Source organism: Talpa europaea, assembly GCF_964194135.1.
Source record: "Talpa europaea genome assembly, chromosome: 15".
In the NCBI taxonomy this organism is placed as follows: domain Eukaryota; kingdom Metazoa; phylum Chordata; class Mammalia; order Eulipotyphla; family Talpidae; genus Talpa; species Talpa europaea.
In genome coordinates, this window is record NC_140083.1 from 51,072,483 (window position 1) to 51,093,100 (window position 20,618).

Genomic DNA, 20,618 nt, shown 5'->3' on the forward strand with positions numbered 1-20,618 from the left:
ATACTCCATGAAATATGCCATAATTGAAGCTGATTTCCTAGGTAACCAACAGTCTAAGGGCCCCTGAGGCCTGACCTCTCCAACACACCCACCTTCTCACACACCAGCTCCCAATGCAAATTAAATGTCCTATGGGCAGTTTCTACCCTTCCTCATTTCTACTTGGCCAGAGGGCTCAGGGCCCCGAATTTGAGGAGAGTCTCATCCAGTTCCAATCCTCAGTGATCATGTGACCTTAGGTTTCCTTCCACCAGCCAGTGCCTTTAATTCTACCTCCTCAGGATCCCTCAGGCCTGGACATCTTAGGCCATTTATTCCTGCCTGTCTGCTTTCTCTTTACCAGCCTAAGACGATGGCACAAATTATATGGATGAATTGAGTCATCTTAACTGGGAAAGCCACTTGTCATATAAAGGATGTGCTTTCCTCTTCCTCCTTTAATCCGCTATTCAGGGGCAAACCTCTCTTTGATCTAAGCCCTTTCTCTCCCTTGTAATTACATTTCCCTTTTAAACCTACTCCTTCATCTTGAATATATCTTATTCCTTTTTAGGTTTTACTGTTCAGAGCAGAATAATCCCCCTCAGAGAATTTTTCTTGGTAATTGTGATGCTGGCATCCTCACTTACAAATGGACATGTTTTTTGATGCTACGTATGGAGAGATCAGGTGTTGTCTATATCATTCGGGCTTAGTATCCACTCTGTGGAGCTCACATTTTAATGGGAAGAAACAGATGGACAATAAAGGTAATAAATGAGTAAATTATGTATTATATTAGAAGTCATGGCAAGAAAATAGAAGGGAAGAGAGTTGGAGAGATGGAATGGGTTGGGAGGATTGACATTTTAAATGCGATGGTCTTATGGGTTTCATTAAAAACATGATGTTTCAAAAAACTGAGCTATAATTCACATACCATAAAATTCACCATTTTAAAGAGATCAATTCAGTGATTTTTTTTTAAGTATTTTCACAAGGTTACACAACTAATACCACCATCTAATTCCAGGATATTTCATTGCTCCAGAAACAAACCCTGTGCTCTTTAGTGGTTGTTCCTCCCTGGTCCCGACCACCAGTGATCTACCTTTTCCAGGGATTTGCCTACTTGGGACATTTCACCTACATGGAATCATAAAATCTGTAGCCTTTGTGTCTGGCTTCTTTCACTTAGTGTGGTGTTTCCAAGGCTCATTCATGTTATAGCAACAATCAGTGCTTGGATCCGTTCCTTTTTGATGGTTGAATAATACTTCATTGTGTGGATCTACCACATTTTATTTATCTACTTTGCCACTCATGGTTGTTGGAGTTCTTTTTAGCTATAATGAATAATGCTGCTATGAACATTGGTGTCTAGGTTTTTGTGTGGAGATGTTTTCAGTTCTTTTGAGTATATACCTAGGAATGGAATTACTGGGTCTGATGGTAACTTTAATGTTAGCTTTTTGAGGAACTGTGTTCCTCAGTGGCTAGATCTTTTTCCAATACTAACAGCAATATATGAGGGTTCCAGTCTCTCCACATCCTCATCAACACTCAGTATTATCAGTTGTCCTGGTTGGAGCCAAGAAGGTGACATGTAAGCTAAGATTTGAAGGCACTGTGGAAGGAAGTGAACCATGTGGCTATTCAGGGAAAGAGAGCTGGCCAGGGCTAAGCTCTGAGGTGAGTGCCTGATGTCCCTGCAGAACACAAGATGGCAGTGACACTGGAGTGGTGTGACTGAGGGTCAAGTAGAATAGGGCGAAGTTAGAGCAACAGTCCCAGTCAGCAAAAGTCATTCTAAGCAAGGACTTTGACTTTGACTCTGAAAGAAATGGGAACTAGAAGAGTGATGTGGTTTGACCTACATTCTAAAAATATCAGTCTAGCTGCTGAATTACTATGGAAAATCAAGAAGAATCAGTGAGACCATTGGTAGATTTTTGCCAAAATGGTGGAATCTAGGGTAGTGAGTATTAGGGAGGTGATGAGAAGTAGTTGAATTCTGCTTTTTTGGTCCCCCCTCCCCTCCCAGAATTAGCAAGTTTTCCTGGCTATCTATGAGTAGAATATGAGGACAGAGGAGGCAAAATTTTTGGTTCACTCACTTTTACTTGAAGTTATAGTAAATTAGGAAGTATGTTCAAATTCATTTTTTCCTTATTTAAGTTAGACTCAAGATTCTTCTTTAGGCAATCTCACAAGTTAAGAATTTGCCCATGGTACTGATGATTAATAATAATAATAATAATAATTATGATACCCTATTAAACCTATTAAACAGGTCCTTTAATCCAGCTACCTTGTGAAGCAGGTATTATTGACCTGAATTTATACCTGTATAAACAAAGATGTTATTAATAACTAACAGCTTCCCTAATTTTTGTCCATTCTTCCAATTTTGGACCAACCAGAGAAAATCCAACATGAACTCCTACCTCATACATAGGATGCCCTGCTTCTAGTTAACCGCCCACAGCTTCCCCACGCCAACAAGCTCACTGCAGTTTTTGCATGAATCCAAGTTCAAAGCTCGTTTCTCTACCACATAGCTATCTTCACTCAAAAAAAACAAAAAACAAAACAAGTGGAGATTTGGTGACCACTCATTTTCTTTCTACCTAACCCAATGTTTAAACATCCAATGTTTGCACAGTGACTTTGACTTTTTTGGTAACTGCTTTTGAGCATAGCCTTTGACTTAAAGAGAGCACTGAAAAGATCTGAATAAAAGCCAACCAAACCAAAACAGCTAACTTACCACATGCAGGCATTCCTGACATCTTAATATTTCTGTGCTTTGCTAAATGTTTTCCTTTAGGATGTAGAACACTGTGACAGCCAGCTCTCTAGCTGGGGATGCTGACAAGTGAAACCCAATTGATATGAAAATAGTATCATTCCCTCTCTAAGCATATTCACCCTCAGGGAAAACTATCCTATCTGAGTCAAAATGCTAATAAAATATATCTTAGAAGTTATTAAAATATTCATTTGTTCTTTAAAAATCTCTAGTTCCTTACCTTCATCACTAGAGATACATGATTATGACAAGGCTTTTAGCTTTATTTGAGCTACATAAACCCCACACTTCTTTTTTTGGTTTTACAAATAAATCATCTGATACTCTATCCAGCAATGTTAATTTATTAAAACGTACATCAAGTTCTGTCTAAAACTGGGTCTGAAAAATCCCTCTACCTGTAATTGTGACTTAAAAAAAAAAATCTGTCAGCCTATTCACTATCACAAAACCTTTTGAATCTATTACTCATGATTCTCAGGCATTGGTTTTTTCCTTTTCTGTATGTCTTGGAAATTCCCTCCCCAGTCCTTCATTCCCCCTCCCTCCCTCCAAAAATTAAGTCACTTCTTGGCTTATGTGGAACCTCAACCAACTTGTCATCCCAGGTCGCTGTTGTCAATGAGCATGGCATCATGGTTCTGAACTGGAGCCATTAGAAGTGTACGGGAAACAACTAAAATTTAAGATAGGGCCTCCCTGGTGGCGCAAGTGGTCGAGCACAGCACTGTGAAGCTATCTGCAGCCTCTGCAGCACGAGTTCCATCCCCAGCTGGCCAGGGAGCCACCCACATGGTGCAACAGACCTCTCCTGTCTCACCTGCTGCTCCCCTCAGCAGTGTATTTCAGTCAATCTGCCTGTTCTGTTTCCTACTCTGTCTCTGGTGAATCCTCTCACCCCCCACACCTCTGGCTTGTTTCCCAGTTCTTGTATGCATAAATAAATCAATCTTTGAAACAATTTAAAAAATTTAAGACATTAGAGATTTAGCGATTCATCCCAGATCTAAAGATTTAGGATTTCTGGAGGTGATGCACAGACAAATGTATAATTAATTGTCTCTGTCCAACATCACAACTCGAGAACCCCTCACAAGCAAATCGCACATTCCAAGAAACTGATCTTGGTTTCTGGCTGTAGGGCCACAGGATGTTGGAATCTACTCTTTTCTGAGGTGTTGTGTGTAACGACAGTCCACGGAAGTGGAAGCAATGGGCTGGCTTTCCCAGCAGTAGTCCATTTGTATTATAGACCTGCCAGAATAGAGCCATGACAAATGCAAAGAAAGGGAGCAGGTGTAGGAAAATTTGCGGTAGAAGAATCGGGAAATCCTAGACTTCATGGGTGTGAGGAGATGGGGGCATTGGGGAAATGGCTGTGATGGAAATTAATGAGTAAGTGTTGAGTGCAGTGCTAGATGGGGTGATATCAAGGCAACGATAATTTAATTTACTTCAACAGGTATTTGTGGAGTACCTTCTGGGTGCACAGCTTTGTCCTATGGTGGATGGCTCCCAAATTTGGGCTTGTATTAGATTTAGCTGTGGAGATTTTTGAAATGAAGTTACAGTAACCCACATTAGCTTTACTGAATCTAAATATCTGTGGGTGGGTTTGGAAATCTCTAATGTATCAAGTTCCCCAAATGCTTCTGATCCATCCAGTCAATGGACCAGAATTTGGGAAGAATCTCTGTTCCCCAAGAAAGAAAAAGGCATATATTTTTGTCTCTAAGAAAGGGGCATGGGGGGCCTCCCCAGTGGCGCAGTGGTTGAGCATTGGGTCGCAAAGCTGCCAGCAGCCTCTGCAGCGCCGGTTCCATCCCCGACCACTGGCGAGGGTCCCACATGGCACGCAGACCTCTCCTGCTGCGCCCACTGCTGGTATTTCGTCAGTCTGCCTGTTCTGCTCCCTGCTCTGGCTCTGGTGAATTCTCTCACCCTCCCGCGCATCTGACTGTATCCAATGCTTGTATAAATAAATAAATCTTATAAAAAAAAAAAAAGAAAGGGGCATGGGGCCTCCCTGGTGCTGCAGGCGGTTGAGTGCCGCACTGTGAAGCTGTCCTCAGCCTCTGCAGCACGGGTTCGATCCCAGCCAGCTGGCAAGAAACCCACATGAAAGCAGACCTCTCCTATCTCACCCGCTGCTCCCCTCGGCAGTGTATTTCATCAGTCTGCCTGTTCTGTTTTCCGTTTTGTCTCTGGTGCATCCTCTCACCCTCCTGCGCATCTGGTCTGTACCCTGGTTCTTGGATAAATAAATAAATCTTTAAAAAAAAAAAAGAAAGAAAAGGGCAAAGTGGTACTGTGAGCAACATGTTTTTACCAAGTCTCCTGACTTGGCCTTACAGTTGCTTATATCCTAAGTTGTACTCATGTCCTTTCTTTTCTCTGAAATGTCTTTTCCTCACCTCTGCCATGAAAAATATTATCCTTCAAGATCCATTCACAACCAAAAAACATTAACATCCACTCTCACAATATATACTTCGCCCATCACCTCCTTTTCCTTCCCATATGCACCTCTTCACCCCACCACAACCACTCAATGGCCTTTTAACAGATCTTTCAACACCCTCTGCCCCCTATTCCAATTTATTCTCTATGGCTCTGTTAATCTTACACCATTCAATTATAACTATTTTTCTGTTACAAAGAAAGTTTACTATCTCCTCATTATCTGCAAGGTTTGGGAAATAAATGAACCTACTGTGTCATTTAGATTTCCTTTGATTTAAAGCATTAGAACCAATTCTATCTAACTAAAGCAAAAAACAGTCTGAACTAGTGCATGAAATTGAAGCTCCAGTCATTTCCATTTTTTGCTTCTTCTCGAAATTCTCATTTTTAGAGAGTATCTGATTGAGCATATTTGGAACACTTGTCCAGAGGAACACAAGAGAGTGGCTGAAGGACCACCAACAGTTATGCCCTTAGGGGAAAGATGGTTCCTTCAAAACAGAATTGGGATGCTGTTGCCAAAGGAGAAGTGGATGTTAGGAAGAAAAACCAGAAAATGTCCCTTAAACCCAAAATATGGCCCAAATCCAGTTAAAATAAGATTGAACACAGAAAGGAATCTCGTGCTTTCCTGAAACATCCAGAGGTCACAATGAAGGAAGAGAACCAAGGAAGCACACTAGTCTCAACATACTCAGGGTTGAAGGAGGAAGGAGAAAAGTGGTTTGAAGAAAATATTTTAAATGATGTTTTAAATGATTCAGAAGTCACTGTGAGTCATATGGATACATATAAACCATTTTCCTTCCTACTTTTTTTTTTTTTTGGTCTGTGATCAACCACTTTCCACATCACTACAATGTCATTTGTAAAACACTCTATAGTATTTTTTTTTTTTGAAAAAAGAGTCAACCACCATAATACAAGAACAACCAGAATTTCATTGGGGAGGACGTTAGTAAGGCAATGGCAACTTCTGTATCTTTAGGAAGGTAACAAGTCTTCCACTTCCAAATTCAAGAAAGGTGTGATGAGCTCCCGGAGTTCCCACATTCTGCCTCGCCCAAGCATGGCAGGGAGCAAACTTTCAAAGATAAACGTAGCATCAAAAAATAATATGTAAAATGACAGGCCAGTGAAGGTGAGGACATATAACATGATGAAAATCCTCAGTGCACGTTTCCTATAAGGCAAGAAAACATGTGTTAAGAACAGTCTGAAGAAAACTACTTTTAATTTGTGGTCCCTCCATTCACACATTCTTGTAAAGAAACTGAACTTCTTTTCACCTCTGTTGACAATTGCAAAAGGAAGAGCTTAGAGCACATGAGCACCTAAAACCAGGGCAGCCTCTGGAATTCTAAGGCACAACATCCATGAAACAGTGGGACCCTGGTTATGGTGGGGCTCTTTCCTTTCAGATGCTCTTCTCCCACTCAAGTTGACTCTTGCTATTTTTACCTAACTTGTGAAGTTTCTGATGCCTATTTGGGGGGAAATTAAAGGCACATGATTTTCCGTGGGACACAAGATGCAATAGGACAAATGGAATTCAACTCCATCACAGACTTGTCCTGGCACCGAAGTTGTCACATAAAGTAATACAAACTTTTTCAAGTTTTTGATGATCCCTCCTTCTGGGCTATACCTCTGATGTATTTTATTTATTTGCTTTTAAGTCTTGCATTATTTTCTACTTAAAAATGTAATATACAACGAGGGTAGAAGATCTGGAAAATCCAGAAGAACACACAGAAGAAAAGCAATGTCACAGATAATCCAATTACTTTGAAATAATTATCCTCTATAATACATTTCAGAACAGAAAATCTATAGTAGAGTAATCTGGGTACGGATGTGTTTCACATCTGTCATTTATAAGAAATACGTATTTGGTCTTTGTCTCCTTTCTGGTACAGAGCTCCCAAAACCCTTGCAATTTCCTAGGTATCAAGAGTGGACAAACATGTTTCTTGTTTGGGAAGCAGGGAAGTCTGGAGATTGGTTCCCAGGAGACCCATCATGTGATTATAGGGTTGGACTTTCAGTCCCAACCACCAGAGCTGGGAAAGGGCCTGGAGTTTGGATCCATCACCAACTGTGCCTAAGTAATAATGGAGCCTCCATTAAAAGACAAAAAAGGGAGGGGGCTTGGAGAGCTTCCAAAACTGCAGATTCAGGGAGAGAGTTATGCCTGGAGAGGGCTTGGAGCCCAGGAGCCCTGAGGTCATTCTCCCCCCCCCCCCCATCTCCCACCTGGCTATTCCTGGGTTACATCCCTTTATAACAAGCCAACAATCTGTAAATTAAGTGTAAATTTTGTGAGTTGCTCTGAAAAATAATTGAATTCAAAGAGGTCATGGTGGGAACCTCTGAGTTGGTCAGAAATAAAGTTGTAGAAGGCTGAACCTGGACTCACTATTTGTGTCTCCAGTCAGGGGTGGATGGGTGGTGTGGGTGGGGAGCACCCCTGTAGTGCTGAGCCTCCAATCTGTGGAATTTGAGGTTTATTTTCAGATAAGTAGTGTTCCAGGGTTCTGAAAAAGTTGACTGTAACCATGTTTGTTTGTTTTTCCCTTCCCCCGTCCCCCTGCCAGGTCTCTCATTGATTATATGGGGTCTTTATTCTATCAATTTCATTGGAATTATCTTCACTTATTAATTTAATGTTTTTGAGTATTATGAACATTTTTCACACATCACATCACAAAATGATCAAGATTCCTACTTTCAAGCAGCCCATGGAGTATTAGGAGGGGACAGATTTGAAACAATTTAATCATAGTAATACACTATGGGTACGATTATTTGCAAGATACAGAGGGAGCTGAAGAGCCTGCCTGGTTTGGTGATTGCGGATGAAGAATCGAATAAGTTTCTTACAGGAGGGTGCTGTTTAGGGCATAGATGAAGGTGCCGCATCTCCAGGTTAGGATTTGTCATTATGCATGTGTCCAAATGTCCAAGGGAGAGGCAGCCTGCCCAAGAAGCTCTGGTTTTCAAATTTGCTTTGCAGGCATGCTGCTTTGGTGAAGGTGGCGGTGTCATCCTCTTTGTATAGTTACCTGTGTACATATTGTTACCTAAAGCACTAAGAAATATCCAGATCTGTGTAACTAATGGCATCAATCTATATCTAAAACCATAAGAAAATTCACATGACCCTAATAAACAAGCAGACTTTTTAAGAATATGCAAAGATAACTTATAAAAGAAGATAAGATACAACAAAATGTTAGTCAACCCTTAGAAAATTTCAATCTTACTCTACTCCACACACTTTGGGGCCTTTGTGAATCCCCCAGACACTTCAGACTTACCAGATTGGGGGAGGAGAGCTCTGTACTAATGGGGGTGACGGAGATGGACGAAGCAGAGCCTCCATTTTTCCCACACCCATTTCTTCAGGATTCAGAGTGTCTGTTTTCCCTTCCTGCGTAGGGTACACCCCCAACTTTGTGTTCAGCTGAGTCACATCCTTGCAAAAGTTCTGGGGGGAAAAAGCAATGAGCTATCATATTTGAAAATGTTTCAGGGTGTCTGCCAGCCTTCTTGTAGCTGAGGCAGAAGCTTTTCCCTCTTGGAAACCCACAGTGCAAATCACATGTGAGCCCTGTGCGGAGGTCACTGGCAGGTGCACACTCGCTTAACAGAAAGAGACACAGCCACATAATAAGCGGAGAATTAAACACTGTTTACGTAGGATGGTGAATATTTTTGTGCTGAATTCATCTATTACATTTGCTCATCTACAAGAAACATTTACTGAGTGACTCCTACCAGGCACTAAGCTCAGATACAGTGTTAACACAATAGATGGGGAATTACAGGTGTGTTTAAGGAGCTGGGGGACAGGCAATAAGCAGTTAAGAACATAGACATTTTATGCTGTAGATTAAGGAGGAAACAAGGTATTGAGACAGAAGTGGCTGAGGTCTGCAGGCGGGATGGTTGGGTGCCTCTGCACAGGTAACAGGTTGGTTGATTGAATCATTGTTTCATTCACCCATTCTCAATTTGCCTCAGTGTATATGATTTGTGGGAGATCAGAGATAGTCATTTTTCTTCAAGGAGAGACTAAGAGAAGTCTGGAAGAGGAGATGATGTCTGAGCTGATCCTTGAAAAATGTGTTCTGTGGAGACACAGAGGACTCGCTCCAGATGGAGAGGAGCAAGGTAGAGGCACTGAAGGCTCTAAGCACTGGGGGGTCTATCAGGATAAAGGGGGGGGCTTTGGTCCAAAGCAGCAGGCAAGGAGGGAAGAAGTAGATGGCAAGACTAGCAATACACCAACCTCTAGGGAAAGAATTAACCATGATTTAAATTTAAGTCTTTTAAAAATTTTACCATTATTTGAATGTGTATAACTTGAAATCTTACCTCTATTCTTGCAATGAGTTTCTCCTTTAGCTCATGAAATTCATTATAAGCATCTTCCTGAAAAGACATAATTTTGGATAAAATAAAAAAACCCAGTAATTGTCAGGTTTATACAATAAAATCTTGCTCATTTTGACATCACTCTGTTGCACAACGGCTGCAAGGAAAGTGACTTTCACTCAACAAAATTCTTCCTGTTAGAGCAACTTCATAATGCAATTATGAGACATTGCAGAAGGAATAACCCAAAGATTGATTAGATTATTTTCAATATGTTAGAAGCATAAATTCACACAATAACAGATCATTATAAACAATAATTTCTTTCTATTCAATATTCTTTCCTTGCTCCTTAAAAACTAGCTGGAGTGGGCCTCCCTGGTGGCGCAGCGGTTGAGCACGGGGTTGTGAAGCTGCCCGCAGCCTCTGCAGTGCCAGTTCGATCCCCGGCTGCTCCCCGACCACCGCAGGAGGGTCCCACACGGCGCGCAGACCTCTCCTGCCGCCCGCTGCTCCCCTCAGCAGTGTATTTCGGTCCTTCTGCCTGCTCTGCTCCCTGCTCTGGCTCTGGTGAATTCTCTCACCCTCCCGCACTTCTGACTGTACCCAGTGCTTGTATAAATAAATAAATAAATAAATAAACAAAAAAATGAAAAAAAAAAAACTAGCTGGAGAAATACAATATGTTTATGGGGAAAAATTGTACATCTGTTAAATATCTTAAAATTGAGAGTCTATAAATATAAGCTCTCATTCTATTAGTCAGAATATCCAGGCCTATCTCTTAACAAAAGAGCTGTCCACAAAGAGTCTGGCTTCCCTTTTCTTCCCAGGCCTCCTTAAGGTCCCTAGACAGAAAGGACAGATGGTTTGCTTACTTTCTATCAGTAAGATCAAGACACAGGCTGAAAGCAAACCATCCTCTCCTAGGACATGAATGCCAGTTGCACATATGTCAGGAGTAAATAATGCTTTGAAAGGTTTTTAATTAATCATCCCATAATGGACTTACAGGATACCCTGAAAATCAGAGCCACTGCAGGAAGGACCCTGCTCTGAGATTTAAGAAAGATGCATTGTTGAGATGCCATGTCTGGGAACTGATTCTTTTTTTTTTTTTAGCCTGCATATCTTCTGTTTTATTTTTTTTTTAATTTTTAAATTTTTTTATACCATTGTTTATTTTTAAACAATATTTGCTTCCCCCATCCCCTCAGGTGTAGTCCCCATAGAATTTCCTTCCCTAGTAACTGCAAAGGCAAGCAAAGATAGATACCTGAGGCATACTTTGCAATGACAAATGTTGATTATAAAATCCCAACTATCCAACAAAATTAATTTCATCTATCTGAAAATTAGATCCCTCATCATGTAAACATTGAAAAGGGAAAGTTAAAATGACATCACTTGGCATCATAAATTGTTAAGGAAAAAAAATGAGTGAAAAAAGCAAGTCATGAAACAATCTGTATAATATAATCTTATTAAGTCAGTAACAATAATATGTAAATATACGCATAGAAAATGTTGGAAGAATGAAAGTATAAGAAAATGCCCATTGTGCTTATCTATGAGGGGGTAGGTTTTTTCTTTATTTTTAAATATGAAATAGTTCTCTTATGTTGCAATGATTAAATTAAGCATGCATTACTTTTGTTTAAAGAAAAATATACATGTGTATTTTTTTCTTTTTATATTATTTTTATTAATATTAGTGTTTCTGATCCATGAATACAGGATATCTTTCCATTTATTTGTCTTACTCGGTTTCTTTTATCAGTGTTTTATAATTTTTGGGAAATGCTTTATCAACCAAAAAAAAAGCATTTCCTGTTTTTTAAATGTTTAAAGATTGATTGATTGATTGATTGATTGATTTATACAAGCACTGGGTACAGTCAGAAGTGCGGGAGGGTGAGAGGATTCACCAGAGCCAGAGTGGGGAACAGAACAGGCAGAAGGACCAAAGTACACTTCTGAGGAGAGCAGTGGGCACGGCAGGAGAGGTCTGCGCGCCATGTGGGACCCTCACCAGCAGTCGGGGATTGAACTGTCGCTGCAGAGGCTGCCGCAGCTTCACAACCCAGCGCTCAACTGCTGTGCCACCAAGGGAGGCCCTGTTTTTTTAATTTTTAGTGGGAGAGCAAGAGCAAAGGTAATGGTTTACAGCACTGTATATGTGTTAGAAATACAGGTTCATAATTCTACAAATGTATGGTATCACGTCACATTCACCACCAAACCCCCCATAATCCTCCACCAAACTCCACTGAGCAAGAATGATTCTTTTCATCTTGAAATTTACTTTATCTTTCCAAGTCATAGTTTTCTCTTTTGAAAATGATGGTAGAGACTAAATAACAGTAAGTTCCCTTCCATGTCTAAAATTCAAGTTTATTTTTCATTGAATTTTCGATTCCAGTCATGAAAATTCTGCAAGTCTGAGATTTCATTGAAGAACTGCTTTTCTTTGTTCCTATAAAGCTACTTTATCCTTACCTGGACAGATTCACAATCGATTTCTCCTAATTGCTTTTTAATATCCACGATCTTCTCCTTTAAAACAAAAGGAAAATACAAGTTGAAATGAATGATGTGTGGAATTGGAGAACTAAACATAATAATTTTTAGGAGAAAATTTACCCATCATCAAAAAATCTCAGATATAATAGAAGCTGTTTTTTTTTTCTCCAAACTGTTCTGGATGCTGATCTCCAAAGTCAACATTAAATCAAATCAAATCAGTATTATTGGCCACACCCTATGTTAAGGGCCATTATGCTGTTTGGACACAGGCAATAAGAGTGTTTGCCCTCGACAGCCTATAAAGAATGTCTAGTCTATACCTTTCTTTTACCCAGTTTATTCGTCACCAGCCGGTACACTGTGTATTTCAGTTGTTTAGAAAGGAGTTGTGATAGGATCATCTTATTTTATTAGGTTCCCTAATTTATTCATGTGCTAGATATCTTTACACAAAACTTATCAAAGAGAATTGTATTCAAAGTGCTGAGATAGGAGTCAGTCTCAGAGTGAAAGTCTAGAAGCACAGGTGGAGATTTCAGAAAGCTTTGTGACTTGCGAGCTCAATATCAGGCAGTGCCCAAGGCCACCTTCAGGTCCTTTCTACAGCTGACAGGTTTTTTTAAACTTGTTTGTTTCGTGTGTGTGCGTACACGCAAGCGCTTTAGAAATAATTCTATCAATTTTTCTCTTCTTTTCACGCCTTTCTGAGTCATTTCATTCCTTCCTGAGAAATAAATGCTCCAAAACACATATTATTTTAACTTAATTAACTCATTTCTCCTTTAGTTCTCTCACACTGTTTGCTGTTCTTATGTCTCTTCTTCACGATCTTTTAGTTTCCTCTTCATCAGAGTAAACCCACAACATTCCTACAGCTTTTGTTTCTGTAGTGATGGTATTTAAAGCATGTTATCATTTGTATCACTGCATTTGTTCTAACACAGCCTTTCCCATCAACCTTCAGACCTATGGAGCAGAGCTTAGGGATTAGAAACAGACTTATCGCTATTTTAGAATCTTTACTTCAAAGTCCTGAAGTTCTAGTAGAACAGAAAAACTACCAGTTGGTCTTAAGTCTGCTTCTTATCCAGTGCAGATCACTGCCTTTCCCTTCTTACAGTCTCTTTTTAAAGGGGGAAATTAAACTTTTCTCTGAAGAGTGTCTCTAAGAAGTGCAAGAACATAGAACGACAGGAAAACTGAAGCCCGTGCAATCCCAAACAAGAACTTCTTGGGAGGGCTTCAAAGAAAGTCAAATATCTCTCAGAAGCAGGGCTTCACATGCGTTTACCCACTGGCTGTCTTCTGTGTTCTGTTAGGTGCTGAGGAGCAAAGAGTAAGAACAGAGGGTCATTCCCTTCCACTGGCATCAAGATATAAACCTATCAGATTGGCCTGACCAAGTGTCTAGTTAGAATAGAAAGGTCTAGACTTTTTGTATCATCACTAAACACAAGTCAGTGGCCACCAGGGAGATTGTTCCTAGTGACAGAAGGTAAGTGTTAATTCTTGTTAAGTCTGACCTGTCCATCAACAGGAAGGGTGGGAAGAGATGGCAGGGTTCCCACAACCTCCCAGATTGTCCAAGCCCTTGCTTACCTCGATGTTTGTCCACTGGTCAGGGTCGAGGTCCCCATGTAACTCTAGCTTTTCAATTTGGCCCTCCAGGGACATCACTTCCTGCAATAAGCTGCAAACAAACCAGGAAATGAACTAAGTCCTGTGGGTTAAGAAAAAAATCACCCAGTGGACAATCTTTTTTGATCTTTCAGGGATGAAATCTTATTCTCATGTAAGAAGATACCTGGGTAGTGATTGTATTGGGATGTGAAGTTATAAATGCAATCTAAGAAAGTAAAAAACCACTCTAAATAACCTAGATGATAGGAAAGAGATAAAGGGACTAATGGATACAAGGGCCAGAGATTTAAATGATTAAAATAGAAGGTTAGGTAAATTTTTATGTAAAAACAAATTTTCAACCTTGAAAAATCTAAGCCTAGGCAAAGAATTCTTTGGGTTGGCAGTAACAGCACATCCTATAGGAAGGAAAATGGATGAATTGGAGCTCATCAAAATTTAAAACTTATGCTTGGCCAAAGACCCTGGTTAGATTTGCTTATGACATATCTGGCAAAGGCTTTGTATCTAGAATATATAAAAACCTCCCAAAACTCAGAATTAATAAAAGCAAACTATTCAGTTAGTAAATGAACAAAAGACACATATAGACTTTCCCTGAGAGATGCTTGGATGGTAGACACGTGAATGTTCAGCTCAGTCGTCATCAGAGAAATGCAAACTCAGACCATGGGAAGGGTCCATGAGTCACAGAATTGCCAGCAGCATATGGCAGAAAAAGTCAAGATGGCTTCCTCTGGCCTATACAGAGTCCAGCGTGGGCAAGAACACAAGTGCATCTCACATGCTTTATACCGAGTAAAGGGAGGTGTCCCCACAGGCAGTTCACAGTATGATTCCACACCTGCCACATTCTGGAAAAGGCAAACTGTTGGGATAGAGATCGTGGCCACTGGCAGCTTGGCGGGGAGAGTGATTAGCTACTTGGGAAGTGATGAAAGTGTGTGTGTCTCTTCTCTATGGTGTCTACACAGCTGTCGGTACTTTTCAAAAACTCACGAATCTGTACATAATTTTACTGTGTATAAACTACACCTTAATTGTTTTAATGGAAAGAAAATTTCCATTAATACATGGGTTTGAATTCATAAAAAGTCACAGAATTTGTTTGAAAATTATTATTAATGCTTTGGAAGAAGAAAAAGGCCGATTTGGATAGGGTTAGAAAGGGAGAAGCCCACCATGAGAACATGTGTACATGAAAAGTCTGGTGATAAACTGAACATAAAGATGTTGAGATAAAATTGGAGACAGATTATATCTAGAGGAGCTTGGAATTGAGTAAGAAAGCTTGGAAAACTGTAAGAATTGATGTGTAAGAACAGCTTCCATTTATTAATTGTCTGTCATACAGCAGTGCTCCCTTAATTCTTTACATATGACATTTCATGTCATACCCACAATAACCCAGTGACATGGCTGGCATTAGTTCCGTTTTATAGAAGAGAAAGTCAAGACATAAAAAAGCTTGATTCACTTATCCATGTCAATGTCAAGGGTGACACTTGGTACCTCTGACCCCAGAGCCCAGTGACTACAAAAATACCAATTAATTTTGTCTTTTCTATTTCATCTTGAAATTTTCCACTTCAAATCAGAGAAGCATTACAGATATCTTTTCTGATTTGTTTTCTTGTCATACTGGTAGGAGCCCTTTGGAAAATACTGGACAAAGCTCAAGAGTCGAGGGACCTGAAGCCCTCCCTTTAATAACTACTAATACAGTTTCAAAAGGAGAACTTCTGAGGAATCCTTCCTGTGAGAGAAGAGAGTGCCAAGACCCAGGCAGCCTTGAGTTTTTGTTACACTGACTTCTAATCACCAGATTTTTACTTCTGATTCCGTGTTAAATCCGGAGTTTGAAGTTTCTGGAGCTGTGAATTTGTCACTACTATCTGACCTGCCCACCCTCCAATTACCTCTTCACTGTGTTTTCTGTTAGGTCTATGTTTTGTATAATACTGTTAATTTTCTCCAGCCAGTCTTTGTCATCAGCCCCGAGCTCTTTCTCTTGCTTTCCCATGTGTACATTCCAGTGGTTTAGCTGGAAGAACATGTTCTGACCCCTGTAGAACAATTAGCGTCATCAGTTTTAAGGTAGAAAGTGGAAAACATCTCACATAACCTGAAGCCCTCTTCCTTCAAATGGCAGGTGGCCTACTTGTTTATTTTCTGTCACTAAAATGAGCAAGGCAGGCACTTAGGCTTCAAGAAAAAGATTTCGGGCATTTATTTGATAGCCACTTTAATAGATCTTTCTATAGGTTGAGAAAATAAAGCGCACTTTATAATTAGGAAACTAATACATTGTTATACTTTTTATTTCCCAGCATGGAATGAATGTTCCGTATTGATTTTAGGATATTGACTGCATCTTGGTAGGAGAGGAAAGGTTTATAAGAAGGAAAAGGCCCATCAGGGCTTATAATTTTCAGATCAAGAAAATAATCTGAGAGTGAAAATGTATGTATTAATTCCAGACTGCAAAGAAAAGTTTGCAAAGAGAATCCCAGTTCTCTGCCTCTTTCCCCAGAAATGTCCTCACTCTGCATTCTTGCTGGGACATGCAGGGAATTCCTTGTGCACACAAGTGATTTATGGTTAAAGACATGATGAATTTTAAATCTTATAAGCTTCCCTTAACTCCTCTGCTAAATTTCACTTTCCCTTGCACAAGACGTTAATAATGTTCCCCTTTGCATGTAATAAGGCTTACCTTTTAGGGATGTTCTCAGAAAATTTCAAAGAAGGATCCTCAGGTTGAAGGTGATATGTTTCTTGCTCATCCTGTTCCCTCTGCAGGTGCTGGTCATGCTCAGCTTCCAGCTCCAACATATCCTGATAAATAGGATGAAAGCGCAGAGCAGAAGGTAAGGGTTTTCCCAAGAGGCCCCCGTCAAGCTGGAGCCTTCTTACACACTGGGAAGGTGAGCAAATGCCCTTCTGCTACTTTTAGGGAGGAAGGCTCTGCGGGCCCTCGTGGGATCCCTGAGTCCTCCTGCAGAGCTCTTCCAGTGCTGAGAGGGGATAGAGCCCTAGCTGATCATGGGCTCCAGCTCTCTTCTCAGAAACATGACTGTTCTGCTCTGTTCTAAAAATCAGTGTCATGAAAAAAAAAAAAAAAAGGAGGTTGAACTGTTTTGTATTAAGAGAGTGTAAAGAGATAGAATACCCAATGCACTGCAAATAGATCTTGCTCGTTTGGGTGCTAGTTAAGAAAAAAATGGTGCATTTGTGACAATGTGGATAGAACTGGAAGGGCTGATGCTGAGGAGCATAAGCCAGAGGAGCAATTCTCCTGCCTGCCTGTGACTATTCAGATGTTTCTTTTTACAAACGTTTTCCCTTTGCAAAGCAGCTGTGGCAGCTCTCCTGCCCACCTGTGCCCGTGCAGGTGCCTCTCTTCTTTCCTTTTTCCTTTTCTTAATAAACCTGTCCTTTTACAATACAACTCAATCATTTAATCAAAAAGATAGAGGGAGAAAGACAAATATCAGATAATTTCATTCATATGTGGAATATAGAGCAATAACAAAGGAACTGAAAACCTTAACTAAAACAAAACTTAGAAATCTGACTGCTGAATTGAGATGACTAGAGGGGGAGGGGTGGGGTGCAGACAAAGAGGGGAGGACCCACTGGACTTTGGTGGAGTTCTCTGGCTGGTGCTCTGGTGGTGGGTGTGTACTGATGATGTGCATCTGGGTAGGTATGAACCTGCCCCTGATCATACATGGCGCTGTAAATCAAAAGAAAGAAAAATATGACTGCCACAGATATGTGGGGGACAGTTGAGAGCTTTAGAATATTGAGAGAAGGGAGGGTATGAGATTGTGCTGTGGGACTGGTGTACCTAGTGTGGTAGTGGTATTCTGATCACGTAGAAGAAAAGCTTTTCAGAGATGCTGCTATCAAAGCAAGCAGGAATGAAGCACCATGTATTCTACTGGGGGCAATTTTACATATGGTGATTTGCTCTAAGGCGGAAACTGTCATTTACCTCACAAATCCCAAGGACAAAGGGAACAGAGCAGGCACTTTTTCTTTTCTTTTCTTTTTTTTTTTTTTGCACAGCAAGACTAGTAAGTCCCGTGCATGACAACAGCCAAACAGCCGTGGCTCTGGTTTCAGTCTGCCCTCCCTGCTCTTATTATGAGGAAGCCCTGACACATGTTCTCATGCTTGAGATTCACTGTGGGAAGCTCCTCTCATCACCCACTGAGACGTGTAGGTTTCTCCCTTACCTGTTTCTTAGTCTCCATCTCGTGAAGGAGTTTCATCTGAGGGTTTCCAGAGCCAATGGCCTCCTCATCATCTGATCTTTCCAAGGTGTGGTCCATGTTGGTGATTTTCCTTAGCAAACAGCAAGTCATACAATCAAAACAGATGTGGTCATGGTGCCTGAAGTCTATGGTTTATGTACCCTGGACATTTCAGGAGGGAGCACCCTGGGGTGGTTCCTGGTGCGAAGGAGCACCTGTGGTACTGATTTCCTTCCATGGAAATAATGTCCACCATGGGGTGTGAGACAGACAGGGATCCAGAAGCTGGACAATTATGCGCTGACTGCATCAATAAATGATTGAACAGCCAGATTCCAAATTCCACAGTCACTGCAGCTGCATGTGTGTGTAAAAAAAACAAACAATAAATATCCTTTTTTATAAAGTGAATCTACCAAGTATCCTAAGATAGGAAAGACTATGGAGAAAGGAGTATAAGTCTACTGTGACTTTGTGATCTCTAGCTCACATCTTTCCACTCGATGTTTACTTCTTTCTCCTTCTAGAAATTCTATACATAACTAAGTAGTTATGTTTTGTTAATATAGATGCCTTTTCAAATATAAATGAGACAGTATTGCACATGCTATTCTGCACGTATGTCTCTTTTTAATGTTCTGTCTTAGAGTGCATTTCATAACAGCATATAAAGAGCTGCTTCTTTTTAAAAATGGCTTTATGGTATTATGAATCATGGAAATATATAGTAAGAACTGCTCATCAGTTGTTCATTAATGAATATGTAGATTGCTTTCAATCAATCGCTACCACAAACAATGCTATCATGAATACCCTCTATCATTGTGATTATGTGTTGATACACATAATCACAGCCTTAAGGTGGACAGTCTTAAATATGGAATTGCTAAGCCAACAGGCATATTTTAAATTTTGATAGAATTGGCCAAATTTTGTTTAAAAGAGGTTGAACTCATCTACAACTCTAGCAAAAATGAGAGTGCTTGTTTTCCCTCTCCATTTGTAATAAACACATTATTAATAATCCATCTAATAAATGGATTATTAAAATTTTTTATTTTTGCTAATGTGGTTTGTTTAAAATGGTATCTCACTGTACTTTTAAACTCTTTATAAGTGAGGTTGAGCATCTTTGCCTGTATGCATAAAACTGAGTTATATTTTCTTTTCTATGATAATTTTCTTTGCCCATTCCTTATTGGACTATTGTTTGGGTGAATTGGGTTGATGTGAATATACGTGTACATATGTACACACACACAGGTGCACACACACATCTAAATGAATCACAGTGAATTTGTGATAGATGTCTAAGGGCACAAGTTACCAGTCTGTGGCCCTTGACCCCTGAAGTAGGGACCATTCTACACCTACACAAAGAGAACAGCGTCCTGGAATCCACATATATTTCTCTAGGCTGAATAAATATTGACTACTTAAACAAATACTGCCAAAATTTCTCTCTCTCTCTACATATATGTATATATATGTACTTCTGTTATTCATAGATTATAAATGCTTTTAAAAACAGCTTTGATATCATAATAGGTTTTTGACATATGAGGGGTTTTAGAAAATCCTATGCTTTAAAATATTATTTCCTTTAAAAGTGGTTATTAATTGGATTTTATTAGTATGCCTTTATTTTATTAGTATGTATTAACAAATGCCTTTATTTTATTAGTATGTATTAACAAATGCACATGTACGTTTATATGGATATTTGTACTCCCTCTACTCTAAAAAGTACTTTACATGACTTCTACCTTTAGCAGGAAAGATAATAAGGCACAAAACAATCTATGTACTTTCATAAATTGAGACGAGGGTCTTGGTCATTCCTACTTGACAGATGTCTCCCTAGCTTATGCTTCGAGGTCCCTTCAGTGTGTCCTTGAAGCTCCCACAATAAATATTCATGAGACCACAGTTAGAAGAACTGTGGAAAAGAATGTCAACCCAACCTTGGACTTGGAAATCTCGTCATTTGCATTCCACCAGCAGCAGGACCCAGACAGAGCCCCAGTAGTTCAGCCCCACTTACTTCTGCATTCTGCTTTCAGCACCCACATTCTGAAGAAAGTCATTGTTTTCCTTGACCCATTGATGTTCCTTCCCAACTGTCTTCATCTGCAGAGATATCTTGTCAGTTAGATTCATGAGGGCCATGGCCCCAGCTCTGCAGGAGATGGTGATGACAAGAAGGGGTTCATGGCAGGATGGGCAACTACATTCCCTATGCTGACACGCTGATTTCAGGGACTTTGGCTTTAAACCCTTCTTCGTCCCAAACTGGCCCTCAATAGTAAGGAATCCTAAATTGAGCTCTTAGTTTTCTCTGCTTAAATATATACAAAAGTCCTGTGTCTTGAGAGTGACTTGTCCCTCAGGACTTCTCTGGCTAACATGAAGGTTGCATGAAACTGAAAATACAGACTTTGAGTCCTTGAATGGGAATATTATTCAGCAATACAAAATAGCAAGGGTAGGGGGCATGGGAAACTTTCTTAAAAAAAAAAAAAGATTTATTATTTCTGCATACAAGACCAGAGGTA

At 40.0% G+C, this 20,618-nt stretch overlaps 1 protein-coding gene across 1 annotated transcript; it reads right to left on the reverse strand.

Annotated features, from left to right (window-relative positions):
- Window positions 1-6,238: 6,238 nt before the first annotated feature.
- Window positions 6,239-20,232, reverse strand: SMCO2 (single-pass membrane protein with coiled-coil domains 2; the record flags this gene model as incomplete). Its single annotated transcript, XM_084256008.1, has 9 exons — window positions 6,239-6,437; window positions 8,575-8,744; window positions 9,635-9,691; window positions 12,134-12,190; window positions 13,760-13,850; window positions 15,721-15,867; window positions 16,518-16,639; window positions 18,046-18,154; window positions 20,108-20,232. 9 exons carry the CDS (start codon window positions 20,230-20,232, stop codon window positions 6,239-6,241), a joined length of 1,077 nt encoding a protein of 358 aa, XP_084112134.1.
- Between the last annotated feature and the right edge of the window lie 386 nt (window positions 20,233-20,618).